This window comes from Hylobates moloch, unplaced genomic scaffold, assembly GCF_009828535.3.
Source record: "Hylobates moloch isolate HMO894 unplaced genomic scaffold, HMol_V3 SCAFFOLD_6, whole genome shotgun sequence".
Taxonomy (NCBI): Eukaryota; Metazoa; Chordata; class Mammalia; order Primates; family Hylobatidae; genus Hylobates; species Hylobates moloch.
The window spans coordinates 155,578,743-155,597,565 of NW_026652281.1; the positions used below are offsets into that span (position 1 = coordinate 155,578,743).

At 39.9% G+C, this 18,823-nt stretch overlaps 1 protein-coding gene across 1 annotated transcript in view; it reads left to right on the forward strand.

Moving 5' to 3' along the window:
• LOC116471935 (zinc finger protein 28 homolog) overlaps positions 1 to 18,823 on the forward strand; it is a 93,733-nt gene that overhangs the window by 52,951 nt on the left and 21,959 nt on the right. The window contains exons 7-8 of the mRNA XM_058440388.1: positions 12,388 to 12,514; positions 13,011 to 13,106. Of these exons, the coding sequence (XP_058296371.1) occupies positions 12,388 to 12,514; positions 13,011 to 13,106 (223 nt within the window). The remainder of the gene's footprint in view (positions 1 to 12,387; positions 12,515 to 13,010; positions 13,107 to 18,823) is intronic.

Here is an 18,823-nt window from a genome sequence, read left to right on the forward strand (position 1 = left end):
TCAGCCTCCCAAAGTGCTGGGATTATAGGCGTGAGCCACCGCGCCCGGCCTATGTAACCCTTTTGATTAAGTCTCCTGGGGACCTAGAGTGTCCCAATCACAGGTCTCATTACCCCATTTAAGTCAGTGCAGTGGTGATATCCATTATCACATTCTGTCCTCATTAAGGGTACCGAGGGACAAATTTCTCTCTACTTTTTAGGAAAACAGCAAACAAGCATATTTTTTGGAAAAAAATAGGTTCTTTGCAATATTACATACTTCTGTGTAATATATAATTTATCGTCTGGGGAAAAGACACATGGAATTTGGTATTGATTGCTTAATAGTCATAATTTGTTAATTACATATTTTTCTGCAGTAAATAAGTACTTTTTTGATATTGCCAGTATTTTTAAAAAGAATAATCTTTATTTTTTTACAACAATTTTAGATGACAGAATAATTACACAGTTATCATACCCTGTACCCAGCTTCCCGTTATTCACATCCTACATTAATATGGTATATTTGTTACAATTAACGAGCCACCATTGATATATTATTAACTGAAGTCCATGCTTTATTCACATTTCCTTAGTTTTTACCTGCTGTCCTTTTTCTGTGCCAGGGCCCCACCAGGATTCCACATTACATTCAGTTTCACATCTTCTTAGGCTGCTGTGGCTTTGGGGCTTTCTTAGACTTTCCTTGTATGTAATGGTCATAATAGTTTTGAGGAGTACTGGGTTAGGTTGTTTTTTTTTTGTTTTTTTTTTTTTTTGAGGTGGAGTCTCACTCTGTCACCCAGGCTGGAGTGCAATGATGCGATCTTGGCTCACTGCAACCTCTGCCTCCTGGGTTCAAGTGATTCTCCTACCTCAGCCCCCGAGTAGCTGGGATTACAGACATGTGCCACCATGCCCTGCTAATTTTTGAATTTTTGATAAATACAGGGTTTCACCATGTTGGCTGGGCTGGTCTCGAACTCCTGGCCTCAAGTGATCCGCCTGCCTCGGCCTCCCAAAATGTTGGGATTACAGGCGGGAGCCCCCATGTCCAGCCCTGGTTCGGTATTCTGTAGCGTGCCCCTCCATTGTGATTTGTGTGATGTTTTTTCTCATTATTAGCCTGGGGTTTGGGTTTTGGGGAGGAAGGTCACAGAGATGAAGCGTCAGTCTGATCACAGCATGCTACAATTGCATACTCATAACATGACTTATCCCTGTTGCTGTTCACCTCCATCACCTGACTGAGGCACTGTTTGTCAAGTCTCTCCACTCCACAGTTACCTTCTTTTTCTGCCTTCCCATACTGTATTCCTTGGAAAGACGACGCTATGTGTAGCCCACACTTATGGCCTGGCAAGATAGGCACCACTCCTAGAGGTGAAGAATCGACATACATTTGGAAATCTGTATGGAGGATTGTCGCTTTTCTCCATTTATTTATTCAAACATTTATTTATATCAGTATGGCAACCATGGATCTTTCTGCTCTCTGTACATATCAATTATGCTTTAAAAACTTTTTTTTAGTGGTTACCCTATAGTTTTCAATATAAATTTACAACTAATCGAAGTCCACCTTCAAATAACATTATACTGCACCATGGGTCGTGGAGGTGCCTTCGAGTATTCCCACTTCCTCCCCCTCTTCCTTACAGCATTGCTGCCATTCATTTCACTCATCTGTATGCTATCACTACCCGATACACTGTTACTATTATTAAGCAAATAGTTATCTTCTAAATCAAGAGTAAGAAAAATGTTATCATTTGTTCCTTCTCTATCTTCCCTCCTGTCTTTATGTAGATTCAAGTTTCTGACCTATCTTATTTTCCTTCCCCATGAAGAACTTCTTTTATTATAACTTGCAAGGCAGGACTGCTGGTAATGAATTTCCTCAGTTTTTGTATGTCTGAGAAAGCTTTATTTTTCATCCTTTTTGAAGGATAATTTCTCTGGATATTGAATTCTACATTGGTGATTTTTTTCCCTCAACACTTTAAATATTTTGTTTCACTCTCTTCTTGTTTACATGTTGCTAATGAGAAAATCCGCTGTCATTCTTATCCTTGTTCTCTATAGGTAAGATTTTTTTCCCCTGTTTTCTTTCAAGATTTTCTCTTAGACTTTGGTGTTCTGCAGTTTTAATATAATATGCCTAGGTGTAGATGTTTTGGTAGTCATCCTGCGTGGCCTTCTCTGACCTTTCTGGATTTGAGGTTTGGGGTGTGCTGCTAATTTTGGAAAATTCTCAGCCATTATTACTTTGGATATTCACTCTGCTCTGTTCTCTCTTTCTTCTCCTTATGGCATCCCAATTACATTGTAATTTTAAATGATCAAGTAGAATTGTATTTTTAACATGGAAGGATATACATGTTATATAGTAAGAAAATTCGGGATATGAAACAACAGTAATCATTTATCATTTCTCACAGTTTCTCTGGGTTAGGAATGCAGGTGTGTGGGAGAAACAGCTTACCACACAAAGTCTGGTGTCTCGGCTGAGAGATTTAAAGACTAGAGGCTACAGAGTCATTTGAAGCCTCAGCCGTTCACATGTCAGGTAGTTGATGCTTGCTGTTGGCTCACTGCTGTGATCACAGATAGGGCTATTGGGTGGAACATCTACCCATAATCTCTCCATGTGTCTTGGGCTTACAACATGGTGCCTAGGCTCCAAAAGTGAGCATCCAGTGAGCCAGGTGAAATGTGTATTATTTTACTGCCTTTTCTTAGAAGTTACATGCATCGTTTCCATTGAATTCCACTGGACAGCTTCAAAGGGAGGAAACACAGAACTCACTTCTTTGTGGGAGAAACGTCAGTATCACATTATACAAAGAGCATGTAAGATGAGAGAGAAATTGATGTGGTCATCTTGGGAAAGTATAATCTTCCACATCTGTCAGAATTAAAATATGTATAGCCTGTAATCCCAGCACTTTGGGAGGCCAAGGCAGGCGGATCACCCTGAGGTCAGGAGTTCAAGACCAGCCTGGGCAACATGGCAAAACTCCATCTCTACTAAAAATACAAAAATTAGCTGGGTGTGGTGGCACACGCCTGTAATCCCAGCTACTTGGGAGGCTGAGGCAGGAGAATCATTTGAACCTGGGAGGTGGAGGTTGCAGTAAGCTGAGATCATGCCACTGCACTCCAGCCTGGGTGACAAGCGATTATATATATATATATATATATACACACACACACACATATATATATATACACACACACATATATATATACACACACATATATATATACACACATATATATATACACACATATATATACACATACATATATATACACACATATATATACATACATATATATACATACATATATATATATATATACACATGCATAGACTTTGATCCAATACTCCAGTGTCTAACAGTTTATCTTATAAACATAGGCATACCCAGAGATAATCTATATGAGATTGGTCATTGTGCATTGTGACAGCAAAAAACAGAAACCATCTAAATAATACTAAATAAGGAAAATGGTTAAAATAGTTATAGTATTTATACAGTGGAATATATCATGCAGTAATGAAAAAGAATACACATTTGAAGTCCAAGGTGGGCGGATCATGAGGTCAAGAGATTCAGACCATCCTGACCAACAAGGTGAAACCTCATCTCTGCTAAAAATACAAAAATTAGCTGGGTGTGGTGGTGTGCACCTGTAGTCCCAGCTACTCAGGAGGCTAAGGCAGGAGAATCGCTTGAACCTGGGAGGCAGAGGTTGCTGTGAGCCAATACGGCACCACTGCACTTCAGCCTGGTGAGAGTGAGACTCTGTCTCAAAAAAAAGAAGAAGAAAAAGAATGAGGTTTGAGGCTGGACATAGTGGCTCATGCCTGTAATCTCAGCTCTTTGGGAAGCTAAGATGGAAGAATGGCTTAAGGCCAGGAGTTCAAGACCAGCATGGACAACATAGCAAGACCCTGGCTCTACAGAAAAACAAGAGAATTATCTGGGCATGGTGGTGCACATCTATAGTCCCAGCTACTCAGGAAGCTCAGGTGGGAAGATCACGTGAGCCCAGGAGTTCAAGGCTGCAGTGAGCTATGATTTATTGCACTACTGCACTCCAGCCTAGGCAACAGAGTGAGACCCTGTTAAAAAAAAAAAAAAAAAAAAAAAAAGATTTCTATGTGCGGATGTGATAAAGATCCATGAAATGCTAGTAAAGCAGCATTGAGAATTTTCCCATTAAAAAAGGATACATGTGTAAAGCACTGCTAGTTACCTGTGGAATGGGACCGCTAATTGGAGTTAGGAGAGAATTCCTAACATCGCACTGCGTGTTCTTTTGTATCCTTTCTATTCTTTAGCACTTGTCTGTTTTCATATTGTTTAAAAAATAGTCAAAAGAACACGTGTGTGTAATTGGATCTAAAATCTGGAATCTATTTCTAAAAGAGGAACGAAAGTTGTCTTGAGTAATAGAATTTAGTATGATTTACATTGGGTTGTTGTTTTCAATTTAAACTTTTTTTCTGAAGTTTAATTTGTTTAATTTTAGTCTCATTATGTTTAATTTGTAAACTTTTTAAAAAGCGAATGAAATTTTAAAAGAAAAAGAATGCTTTTTTTTTTCCTGGAAGTATTCTAAGGCCTAGGGGAACGGGATTGGCGGTAAAGACGGAAGTTGGGTTTGCCGTGAGTATCCTGTTAACGGCAACGCCGGAGCCTGTGTTAGTGTGCCAGGACCATAACAAAATACCAGAGACGAGATGGCCTCAACAATGGAAATGTGTTTTCTTGCAGTTCTGGTGGCTAGAAGTCCAAGATCAAGGTGTGGTCAAGTCTGGCTTCTCCTGAGGCCTCCTTGGCTGGTTGATGACTGCCTTCTCGCTGCCTCCTGCCGCATGGCCCCTCCTGTGCATGAGCATGTCTGTGTCCTGATCGCCTCTTCTTATAAGCACATGCCATATTAGATTAGGATCCAGCCTAAAGGCCTCATTTCAACTTAATTACCTCTTTAAAGATCTTGTTTCCAAATACTGTTACATTCTGAGGTATAGGGGTGGAAGCCAAAAATAAAATTAGAAGACCCCCTGCAGCTGTCTGAATGGACTTCCTCCTTGGCCCTCGAAATTTAACCTGAAAGACTGGTTCAGGCCGTGACAGGAAGTAGTGGTTGGACATGCCTCATTGTACGCTCCAGCATTAATGTCTACACAAACATTAAATCTGTTAAGAAACATTTACAGTCTATTCTCTCTAAAGCCTGCTACTTGGAGGTTTCATCTGCCTGACAAAACCTAGGTCTCCACAACCCCTTATCATGACCATTCCTTTCTACTGATGATAACTCTTTCAACCAATTGCCAATCAGAATACGTTTACCAAAAATACAGAAATTAGCAGGGCATTGTGGCACGTGCCTATAATCCCAGGTACTCAGGAGGCTGAGGCAGGAGAATCACTTGAACCTTGGAGGCAGAGGTTGCAGTGAGCCAAGATTGGTCACTGCACTCCAGCCTGGGCAACACAGCAAGACTCCATCTCAAAAAAAAAAAAAAAATCGCCAGGTGCAGTGGCTCACGCCTGTAATCCCAGCACTTTGGGAGGCCGAGGCAGGTGGATCATGAGGTCAGGAGATCAAGACCATCCTGGCTAACACGGCGAAACCCCGTCTCTACTAAAAAATACAAAAAATTAGCTGGGTGTGGTGGCGGCGCCTGTAGACCCAGCTACTCACTCGGGAGGCTGAGGCAGGAGAATGGCATGAACCTGCGAGGTGGAGCTTGCAGTGAGCCAAGATCGCACCACTGCACTCCAGCCTGGGCGACAGAGCAAGACTCTGTCTTAAAAACAAATAAACAAAAAAACACCAGATACTTACTTTTCTAGCTTTAATTATAGGTAAGGTACAGGCTTGTGACCCAAGCTTGACCTATTTCAGACTTTCAATCAGGAGCTAGAGATACAAGGAAACAGGAGGAGAACAAAGGTCTCCAACCCCCAGTTTTGCAGACCAGTACCAGCTCCTGGCCTATTAGGAACCAGGCTGTACAGCAGGAAGTGAACAGCAGGTGAGCGAGCATCACCACCTGAGCTCTGCTGCCTGTCAGATCGGCAGCGGCATTAGATTTCATAGGAACATGAGCCCTATTGTGAACTGCGCACGTGAGGGCCCTAGGTTGTGTGCTCCTTATGAGAATTTAATGCCTGTGATCTGAGATGGAACAGTTTTATCCTGAGACCATTCCCCCAACCCTCCTGTCTGTGGAAGAATTGTCTTCCACAAAACCTGTCCCTGGTGCCAAAAAGCTTGGGGGCCTCTGATGTTGAGTACAGTCTGATAATTTGTGGCAACATCAGTAACACTGAGTTGGTACAGGAAGGAGGAGTGGCACAGCAAAAGCAGTAGCTGTCTCATGCTGGTGAGGCTGTACCATCTACTTTTCCATGACAACAGTATTCTTACAAGTCTGGTTTCCTAGTGTGATCCTGGCTGTGGTCCGGAATGTTGCTGCCCTAGTTTCTGTTTTATTTTCCAAGCCTAGTTCTGTGACTATCAGTTTCCCTGGAGCTACCTGGTCCCTTGTGTAAATGAGCCAAAGTCAGTTTCTATTGCTGGAAACCTAACAAACTTCACATTTCTTATAATCTTCTTATAAAGCCACCTGCCACAACCCAGATTCTCATCTTGCATTTTAAAAATACAGCTTAGACAACAAGTGTTTCTAAGTGAGAACATTATAAGCATTTTGGGTGGAGTTACCTTTCCTTATGCAGCACTTTCTCATCCATTTCCAGATGATAAGCAGCCTTGATCTCTCTCTCTCTCTCTTTTTTTTTTATATAGAGTCTCACTGTCGCCCAGGCTGGAGTGCAGTGGCGCAATCTCGGCTCACTGCAAGCTCCGCCTCCTGGGTTCATGCCATTCTCCTGCCTCAGCCTCCCAAGTAACTGGGACTACAGGCGCCTGCCACCACGCCCAGCTAATTTTTTGTATTTTTAGTAGAGACGGGGTTTCACCATGTTAGCCAGGATGGTCTCGATCTCCTGACCTCGTGATCCACCTGCCTCAGCCTCCCAAAGTGCTGGGATTACAGGCGTGAGCCACCGCGCCCGGCCCTGATCTCTTTTTTTAAATGCCAGTAGGACTCCCTTAGTCACTGTGAAAAATGAAACACCCTCACACATTGCTACTCACTCTAGGGAGGTCGAGGGAGATACCATACACTCATGAGAACAACTGGATGAGATGATTGATAAGAGGTCTGGAGTTCTAGGGTCGGTCATTTTATTATTTCTTAATATTTAATGAGCTTTGCTAGGCTCACTGAGTTTTTAAAATATATTTTCAAAAAGTTACATGTGCTTCCAACTTCTGGTAATAGAGAAATAGCTCCTTTCAGACTAATTCATCTGTGGATAACAACTACACTCTGGATAAAATACAAGAAATCTTAAGGTACTGGAGAGAAATCAAAAGCAGACAGATATTGGACACCTGTGTATATTTGGAAGAAGGAATTGTCACCAGATAAGTTTTCTGGTTTTTACAGCTTTTTGCCTGGGAGTAGGCCACAGTCAGCACCAACAGAATGATCAAAACTTGGTCACAAACTTGCAGTCTTACTGGTATGAAGAACCAGCCACAAGATAGAGTTTGAGGCAAACTTAGCAGTTAGAAAGTGAGAGGAGGAATCTTGGAAAGGAGAGAGGCAAAGAAGGGAAGCCCCAAATTCTGTGCACAAACTCTGCCCAAATCTCTAGCTGACCCCTGAACCATACATGCATAGGACAGACTCAGAGTAGCCCAAATAAGAACTGAACAAAGATATTTGATGCTGCCCACTAGAGAGGTGGCAGAGTTTGGAATTTGACTCTAACTAAATTAACTACCTGCTTAAAAAAATCAGTTCTCTTCAAAGGAACATAACAAAATCCAGAGTTTCTACACATCGTATACTATACAATTTCCAGGATAAGGTAGGCATATGAAGAAATGGGAAAGTGCAACCAAAACTCAAGAGGAAGACAATCAACAGAGACAATGACCCAGATGACCCAGGTATTAGAATTCACAAAGATTTTAAAGCAACTACTATAACTGTGCTCAAGGACTCAAAGGAAAATATACATGTAAAGAATGAACTAATAGGAAATGCGAGCAGAGAAATAGAGACTGTGAAAAAAGTAATTCTAGACTATGAAATTTTAGAACTGAAAAATAAGATACCTGAAATTGTAAAAAAAAAAAAAATTACTGAATAGGCTTAACTTTTGGAAATGAACATAAGGAGAAGTCAGTGACAGTTGAAGGTAGATTGACAGAAATTATCCTATCTGAAAAACAGAAAAAAGAGCCTCAGTTACCAATTAAATGATATTAAAAGGTCTAATATACATGAAATTAGAGTTCTAGAAGGAGAGGGGACAGAGAATGGGACAAACTATATTAAAAGGAAATAATGGCCTAAAATTTATCAAATTTGGCAAAAAACATAAATTTACAGACTTACAACATTTGATGAATCTCAAGCAGGATAAATACAAAGAAAGTCACAGCTACACACATCATTGATCAATGACATGCAATAGAAATAGAGTGTGAACCAAGAATGCAAGCCACATACCTAATATAAAATTTTCCACATCTACATTAAAAAAGTAAACAGAAGCAAATAAATTAACTTTAATAATATATTTTCTTTGACCCAGTAGATCCAAATATTATTTCCACATGAAATCAATATAAAATTGTTATTGAGATAACTTGCATATATGTTTGTGTATGTATGTATGTATATGTTGTATGTGTGTGTATATATGTTTTAAAGTAAATCATCTGGTATATATTTTATACAGATAACATATCGCAATTCAGAAGAGCCACATTTCATGTACTTAGTAGCTACATATAGCTAGCTGGTTTCTACCATATTGGGGAAAGTCATAGAGAAATCATAAAAACCAAAGATTTGAAAGCAGCCTGAAAAAAATTGTACTACATGCAGAGAATCAATATTTGAATGACCATTGGCTACTCATCAGAAACAACAAAGACCAGGAAGCAATAGAATGACATTTTACATGCTGAAAGAGAGAAAAAAAAATCAACCCAGAATTCTATATCTAATGAAAATACTCTTTAAGAATCAAGATGAAGGGAGGCCGAGGCGTGCGGTTCACGAGGTCAGGAGATTGAGGCCATCCTGGCTAACACAGTGAAACCCCGTCTCTACTAAAAAATACAAAAAATTAGCCGGGCGTGATGGCGGGCGCCTGTAGTCCCAGCTACTCGGAGAGGCTGAGGCAGGAGAATGGCGTGAACCCGGGAGGCGGAGCTTGCAGTGAGCCGAGATTGCTCCACTGCACTCCAGCCTGGGCGACAGAGCGAGACTCCGTCTCAAAAAAAAAAAAAAAAAAAAAGAATCAAGATGAAATAAAGGCATTTTCAGGTAAAATAAAATTAAGCTAATTCATTGCCAGCAGGCCTGTACTATAAGATACACTAAAAAGGAAGTTATGTAAGTCAAAAGAAAAATATGCCAGAGGGGAACTCTGATTTTAGGAAGAATGAAGAGCATTAGAAATGGTAGCTATCTGGATAAATATAAGATACTTTTTTTCCTTTCGATTTCTTTAAAATGCAGCTGATTGCTTAAAGCAAAATAATACTATTGTATTATAGGAGGGGGTTTACAATGTAGACAGCTATAATGCAAACAACAACCATGAAGATAGAATTTATTCACATCTGAACTGGAAAAGCTCTATCTTTTTCTCTAGAAAAGCTCTGTTTTTATCTCTGGGAATTCTTGGTGGTCTATTTTTTTGACTCTTGGCCAAAACAAGACAAAGGCAGCCTTTTTTTTTTTTTTTTTTTTTTTTTTTGAGACAGTCTTGCTCTGTTGCCTAGGCTGGAGTGCAGTGGTGTGATCTTGGCTCACTGCAGCTTCCCTGGGTTCAAACAATTCTCATGTCTCAGCCTCCTGAGTAGCTGGGACAACACGTGCGTGCAACCAAGCCTGGCTAATTTTTTGTATTTTTAGTAGAGATGGGGTTTCACCATGTTGCCCAGGCTGGTCTTGAACTGCTGAGCTCAGGCAGTCCACCCACCTTGGCCTCCCAAAGTGGTAGGCGTGAGCCTAGCGTGAGCCACTGAACCCAGCCATCAGCTTGTGTGAGTTTTTGTTGTTGTTGTTGTTGTTTTGTGTTGTTTTTTCAGACGGAGTTTCGCTCTGTCTCCTAGACTGGAGTGCAGTGGTATGATCTTGGCTCACTGCAACCTCTACCTCCCAGTTCAAGTGATTCTCCTGCCTCAGCCTCCCGAGTAGCTGGGATTACAGGCATGTGCCACCACTCCCGGCTAATTTTTGTACCTTTTTTTTTTTTTTTCATAGAGATGGGGTTTCACTGTGTTGGCCAGGAAGGTCTCAAACTCCTGACCTCAGGTGATCTGCCCACCTCCACCTCCCAAGGGGCTGGGATTACAGGTGTGAGCCACCACACCCAGCCTGGCTTGTGTATTTTTAAGATCTCAATGCCACTGGCTACTCCTGGTAAGCTTCCTTACTGATGGCTTGCAACTGGCCTAAATGATTTGACAGGACTTGCTTGATTACATAAAAGGCCCCTGCTGAGAGTTCCTCCTTTGAGCTCATCCACACCAAGATTCTTCACACAGATCTGAAGTCATGGCATGGTCTGTGCAAATAAGGGGGACTGCACATGGAGTGTCTCTTGGCTTTCTAGTGCTTCCCTGAACTCTCTTCCTCTTGCTGTGCTGTACCCTTTGCCTTTAAATAAAAACCTTAACATGAATATGCTCAGTGAAGTTTGGTAAGTGCTGTCAACTCTCTGAACTGGGAAAATCTTTGTAACAACTATAGCATAAAGAAGGGTGTGATGTCCTCTATACTTGCAAGATTCTTGCATTCTATGTGAAACGATATATTAGCTCTAAATAGGTGATGAGTAACCAAAAATGTACAATTATTCAAGTAACCACTAAAAATACAAAGAGGTCTAACTAAAAAGTCAGCATATAAATTAAAATAGGCTGGGTGTAGTGGCTCACTCCTGTAATCCCAGCACTTTGGGAGGCTGAGGCAGGTGGATCATGAGGTCAAGAGATCGAGACCATCCTGGCCAACATGGTGAAACCCCGTCTCTACTAAAAATACAAAAATTAGCTGGTGGCATGTGCCTGTAGTCCCAGCTACTCAGGAGGCTGAGGCAGGAAAATTGCTTGAACCTGGGAAGCAGAGGTTGCAGTGAGCTGATATTGCGCCACCGCACTCCAGCCTGGTGACAGAGCGAGACTCTATCTCAAAAAATAAAATAAAATAAAATAATAAAATAAAATAAAATATAAAATAAAATAAAATAATAAAATAAAATAAATAAAATAAAATATAAAATAAAATGGAATTTAAGAAAATTCAAAGCAAAGGAACACACACACATACATACACACAATCTCCCTAACTGAAAAAACTGTAAGCCTAATGATAGGGTATAAAGTAATAAGTGAAAGTTTGCTTTTCTGCCCCTCTCCACAAATATCAAAGAATAACGAGGGTGACAGCTTGTATTCTTCCAGATAGTTTTGCATGCGTCATACATATATATATATACAGATGTAGGGTTTTTCAACAAATATAGATTCTTTTGTGGCTGGCTTTTTCATGTGAAACAATAATATATCAAGGTCAAATTCCAGTGTCATAGAGATCTACCTCATTCTATTTAATGGCTGCATAACATTTCATGGAATAAATGTACTGAAATTTGCTTATCCATTCCCTTATTGATAGATATGTAGGTTGTCTTCAATTGTTCACGTTGTATTTCTTTCTTATTGATGCTGTAACAAATTACCACAAATGCAGCATCTTAAAACAGCATAAGTGTATTCTTTTACAGTTCTGGAAGTCAGAAGTCTGAATTCAGTTTTACTGGCTTGAGCTCAGGCTGTCGGCAGGGCTGGGTCCTTCTAGAGGCTCTCAGGGGAAGATCTGTTTCCTTGCCCTTTTCACCATCTAGTGGTTCCCTGCAGCCCTTGGCTTGTGGCCCTTTCATCCATCTTCCAAGCATAGCACTCCGGTCTCTGCTTCTGTCATCACATCGCCTTCTCTTGAGAAAGATCCCAGGCTGGTATTTAAATTCCTTGTTGGCAGGAACTTTGCCTGTTTTCCTCTACTCCCACTGCATGTGGCATGTGTCATTGTTCCCAATGAGTACTCCATAAATACTTTTTTAATTAAATAGCTAATGGGTGGTTCCAAAAATTACATAAACACTTGACGTGAAATACTTAGAATCCTGAGATTTTCTGTACATCCCACTGTCACTTTCTTCCTGTGTTTTCCATTGAAGAAGACGGTCCTGGGTGAGCAGGTATGGGTTTGCCATTACAGGAGCATGTGACATTCAGGGATGTGGCCGTGTTCTTCAGCCAGGACGAGTGGTTGCACCTGGACTCTGCCCAGAGAGCCTTGTACCGGGAGGTGATGCTGGAGAACTACAGCAGCCTGGTCTCACTGGGTAAGAATTTTTGCCTATGACGAAGAATCTGTTATAGGAGTGCCTCACAGGTCCATCTTTGGGGTTCTGAGCCTGTGGCCTTGTACCCTACTGAGCCCCTTGGAAAGGCTGAATTGCTGTAGAGTGGAAAGTGTACATCTTTGTTGTGATGCCCTTCTTGCTATCTGTTTCTCTACGCTCCACTCTCCCTCACATCCCACCGCCAATCAGTTTCCTCCTTGGAGTAGGCCAATGACTAGATCCCAGTTTAGATTCTGAAAAACATATAGGGACCCCCCATCTTAGAGGCCTTCATTGCCAGGGCCCTATAATGGTTCTGAACTGAGACCTTCCCCCCCATTGACAGCTCCAATGCCCCTGAGAAGTGCTTGTGCTGCCTTGTCTGCCTCTCAGGGCTTGCCTTCTTTGCTGTGTCGGTTCAGAGTGAGTAGTATGTCAGTTCTTGGATTGGTCTTCATGCTATTTGTTCAAACTTCATTTCCTTCCTCATGAGCAGGGATTCCATTTTCAATGCCAAAGTTGATTCATCAGTTGCAACAAGGAGAAGATCCCTGCATGGTGGAAAGAGAAGTCCCTGCAGATACCTGTCTAGGTAAGTGAGAGGCTGGGAAATGGGCACAAGCGGGTCTGTATAGACAAGTAGGTCACAAAGAGGCAGTTCTTGGGAAACTCTTGGAAATACTGAGTCCTATTGAGATGCTCAGGCCAGTTGTATTTTGTTTGAGTTGTATAGGTTAAAGTACACACAATTACCTAATTGCAATTATCTAATGTTAACCTATTTTCTACCATTGATTGATGAAAGGAAATCAGGTTTTAACAGAGAGTGGTTTAGAGTCACCTCAAACTAAATCTTTTCACCCAGAATCAAAGCTGAGCTTGGGGCTTGGGCTTATTTCAGGATGTTAAGACATACTGACTTCAAATCTCCTGCAGATTTTCATTATTCTCAAGAGATTCCTACAAAAAGAGTGCAGTCTTTTGGTTGCAGCTTATTAGAAGAAATGAATATGTCTCTGTGATAAAATAAAAAGGGGAAAATAAAAAGAAAGGTAATATGAAAAAAATTGTTATTCTTCCAATCACCAGGGATAGATTGTTGCACAGGGGTGATTTACTCCGTGTTTTCCTCTTTTTTATAATGAGCATCTTAAACTTTGATCACATAGAATCATCACAGTCATGCTGCAGGGCTGTTGTAATTTTCAAAACCTGAATGTCCCCCCCACTCCTTTTTTTTTTTTTTGAGATGAGTCTCTGTCACCCAGGCTGGAATGCAGTGGTGTGATCACAGCTCACTGCACTCTCCGCCTCCCAGGCTCAAACGATGCTTTCACCTCAGCCTCCTGAGTAGCTGGGATCACAGGCACCTGCCACCACTCCTAGCTAATTTTTTGTATTTTTGGTAGAGACGGGGTTTCGCCATGTTGTCCAGGCTGGTCTCAAACTCCTGAGCTCAGGTGATCCACCTGACAGCCTCCCAAAGTGCTGGGATTACAGGTGTGAGCCACTGTGCCCAGCCTGTCTTCTTTTTAACAGACTGTTTCCCCCTTCACAGACTACAATATAAAATCACAGTCACATGAAATAAATTTAAGAAAACCAATCCAAATATTTAAAAAATTATTGGGTATAGAGTTTCAGAGAGAGCATGGCGAGAAAACGTAATGAAAGGGACATGTGAGTAAGAAGGAGAAAGTGGACAGGCTGCCTGCTTCATTGCCTGGTATATGCACAGTGGAAAATGATGGCAGAGTGGAATATCCCATGGTATTCAACGTGGGCTTATCATTTGGCATTTTTCTGTATCCTCATATCTTCTACTCAGCCTGTTCTTCTGCATCTAACTTCACTACACCCAGGTGGAATCGCTTCATTTTCGTTGTTAATTTGTCCAGTGTATTCTCCCATGCCATTCCTTAACCTGTTTGCCCCACTTTCCTTTATCCCATCCTGTTCCTCCCAAGATTCAAGTCAGCATTTGAAATCTGATTGTATCACTCTTCTTTCATATATATGTTAGCAGTTTTATTGTCTCACTGACACATCAGTTTGTTTCTTCCAGCAGAGGAGGCATTAATTCTTCTGATTCACTTTAGGTTTTAAGACGTGGCCTGAAACAGAAGCATTGCCTCATAGACAGGACATTTTTATAGAAGAAACATCTCAGGGAATGATAAAGAAAGAATCCATTAAGGATGGTCGCTGGGACATTAACTTTGAAGAAGCTGTGGAATTTGAGAGCAGGATAGAAGAAGAGCAAGAGAAGAAACCTCTTAGACAAATGAGAGATTCGCATGAGAAAACCATCAATGAAGATGGAAACCATACAAGTCTTGAATTGGGGAAAAGCTTATTTATAAATACAGCTCTTGCCACACAACAGAGTGTTCCTATAGAAAGGATACCCAATATGTATTATACATTTGGGGAAGATTTTAAACAGAATTTTGATCTCATGAAATGCTTCCAAATTTACCCAGGAGGAAAACCTCACATCTGTAATGAATGTGGGAAGAGCTTCAAGCAGAATCTTCATCTTATTGAACATCAGAGAATTCATACAGGTGAGAAACCCTACAAATGTAATGAGTGTGAAAAAACCTTCAGCCACAGATCATCCCTTCTTTCTCATCAGAGAATTCATACTGGAGAGAAACCTTACAAGTGTAATGAATGTGAGAAGGCATTTAGCAACAGTTCAACCCTGATCAAACATCTGAGAGTGCATACTGGAGAGAAACCATATCGATGTAGGGAATGTGGTAAAGCCTTTAGCCAGTGTTCAACCCTCACTGTACATCAGAGAATTCATACTGGAGAGAAACTCTATAAATGTGGTGAATGTGAGAAGGCCTTCAACTGTAGAGCAAAACTTCACAGGCATCAAAGAATCCATACAGGTGAGAAGCCCTATAAATGTAGTGAGTGTGGGAAGGGATACAGCCAGTTTACATCTCTAGCTGAACATCAGAGGTTTCATACTGGAGAACAACTGTATAAATGCTTGGAATGTGGGAGAACCTTCACACGTATTGCAACCCTTATTGAACATCAGCGAATTCACACTGGACAAAAACCTTATCAATGCAATGAATGTGAGAAAGCCTTCAACCAGTATTCGTCCTTTAATGAACATCGGAAAATTCATACTGGGGAAAAACTTTATACATGCAAGGAATGTGGGAAAGCCTTTGGTTGCAAATCTAACCTTTATAGGCATCAGAGAATTCATACCGGAGAGAAACCATATCAGTGTAATCAGTGTGGAAAGGCCTTCAGCCAGTATTCATTTTTAACTGAACATGAGAGGATTCACACCGGAGAGAAACTGTATAAATGTATGGAATGTGGGAAAGCCTACAGTTACAGATCAAACCTTTGTAGACACAAAAAAGTTCACACGAAAGAGAAACTCTATAAATGGAAGGAATATGGAAAACCTTTCATCTGCAGCTCCTCACTTACCCAGTATCAGAGATTTCTTACAGGAGATAAGGCCTATGAGGGTTAGTTCATCTCTCAAATAATCCAAGACTTCTCACTGGGGAATAAGGGGATAATAAATAGGGTACAAACTCCTAATACATTTGTCTTTTTTACTTCTCCTGAAGGAAATACGTTAGTTGCCACTAAGTCATAATAAAATTGATCAGTGAGACTATGAAGAGCACTGACTTGTTAAGTTTTAAAAGAACCATAAATTCTAAGGTATCTAAAAACCTATGAGTATTTAATTCATAGAAAAAAATGTAAAAGGCCTAACTTTTAAAAACTCATGAAAAATAGTTGAATATACATTTTGTTTCTCTCATAAGACCATATTCCCTTTATAAGAGTAAGCATCAATATGTGAATTTTCTTTTAAAAACAGTCACTGAGTTATTAATAATGTAAATAAGCGTGTGGCCTTCTTTAAAATAGCCGGCCAACATAGGAAGCGCTTCTTTTCATAAAGAAAAGCTAAACATAAAAAGGAATTATTTAAATTTAACTCTTCACATGGAAATAATAATAAAGCTCTTTATATGAGCTGTCCCACCAGCAACTTACATATGTAAACATACATATATACACATATGCATGTGTGTGTGTAAACGTAAAAGTCCTTTATTATTAAAAAATGTAGTTTTATTAATTTAGAATTTAGTTCTTAAAATCTTGCCCAAAGGTAGACTCTCTTTTACTTTCTTCTGTTATTTCTTAAATTGATATGGTTTTATGTAACTGAACAGAGTACTATTACAGTACCGTAGAAGGCGGATTAACTGAAGCAGCTGGAAAGACTGTCAAGCACATACTTTGTTATCTGTTGCAGAAGGGATGTATTTGGCAGAATCTCAGGCTACATGTCTGGTAGCTCATTAGAGCCAGGAGAGATTTTAGTTTAATTATAGCCTTCCATTGTACTAATGAAGGATTTGAACTTAGTGAACAGAGTCAAGATTAGAATCTAGGTCTTCGGTTCTGGTGTTTTGTGATCATTATAGGCTCGTTTCCAACCTGAGGTCCCAAGAGTCCTATTTGTTTTGTAGCCTGGTTAGACAGAGTTGCAGTAATTTTAAGTTACTGTGTTATCTTTAAGGGTTTCCTCTCACCTTAATCTTAATAATTGACTCACAACTATATTCTTTTTTCTTATGAGTCCCTAATTATGTCTGCTTTTATTATAATTGTACTTAAATCCTTAAAGCTAGCTGAGGTCCAGATAGTGTAATTGCTTTTGGAGGCTTCACATATAAGGTTGCCTTCTTATTACACATATTTTAGGAATTATTTTGTGGAAAGTTATATATGAAGAGTTTATTATTAAGCATTCTTTTCATCAGTTTAAATGTTTGTTTAGTTCCTCCCAGGCATTTTTCCTCCAATTTTATATTTGATTTTCATTCAATTCACAGTTGGTATCATTAAAAAAAAATTCTAATACAATTAGCTAGACCTTCTGAGAAAAATGTTAGAATTAAACTCAGTCAGTATAGTGTATTTCTTAACTGACTGGTTTTAGCTTATCAGAAAGTAATTGTTTTATGTATTTAAATACATTTACAAAGAAAATGAGTCTTTTAAACAGACCTCACTATTTAACATTGTACCCAGTAGTGGTGAGCATGCTTAGTACCCAAATTTTGGTTTCTAAATGCCATTCCCCACTAACAGGAACCAGGGTTCCTTGGAGAAATGGCCGATTCCATGTTTGCAGCAGGGGAAGTGGGTGGTGTGGCTAAAATACGTTTTTTATTAAGAAAATAAAATAAAAAGCAAGATAGTATTTGAAGACTAATGGGGTAATGTCAGAAGGGGAAAGGCGCCAAGTTGAAGGTATTCTCACTGGCCAAATTTAGGACAACTTAAAATCAAAAAGAATAATCACTCTTATTGATGACAATACTAAGAAGGAAAAGAAGTTCATAATGATGAAAGTAGAGAAAAAAGAAAACTAAAATTGTTTGAAGAATGTTTTCTTTTAAATGTACATGGAATGATAAATTTGGAAAAATTACCATTTTACAACCCTTAATGTAATTAAATCTGGCAAAAATCGATGGTAAAACCCATTAAGTGAAAAAAATTTTAAGGAACTTTGTTTACAAGGTGTCAGAACATCACAGATACCTATTGCAAAAGAATTGCCTTTACAGTGAGATTTGGCTGTCAAACTGCATTTCACTACTTCTGAAATAAGCCAACATTATGTGGCTCTTGATGGGATGCAGTATGAAGCATGTGTGATCATCCTTGATGTACTGCCAAAAATGTTTACCTCAAATTTAATTAAATCTTTTGTCTAGACTTATCTTCCTGTTTAAAGAAATACAGGAATAGAGGAACAAGTTGAATTACACAGTACGGAAATAGACAAGTCCAGAGTTGGTATAGGACAACTGGTCTGGACTTTTTTTAATATTTATTTTAAAATGGTTTTCTTAAATTTATTTTTTTAAACATAACACGAGGAAGGTGTTAAAACTGGTGTAATAGCTCAAAAGAATAAGTATTCCAGATTTCAGGAGGGATGAAGAGGGAGATATTCAGAAACCTTACCAGATTCCTCCCAACTTGATCATAGTGGATTAATGATGTGCTTTGTGGATGTGGTTAGTCAATGACACCAGCTTGACCGATCTTTCTTTCTGCACCAAACCCCATTGAGTTATCTGGTCCCCTTGGCTGACGAAGAGCCATTAGGCGAGGATCACTGGCATCATCCAGGCTGATGTTCTTCAAGCGACTGACCAACCGATCAGGTCGAGGAGCTGCAACAGCCTTGGGGCCTTCAGACTCGCCAAACATTCCAGGCACTGCACT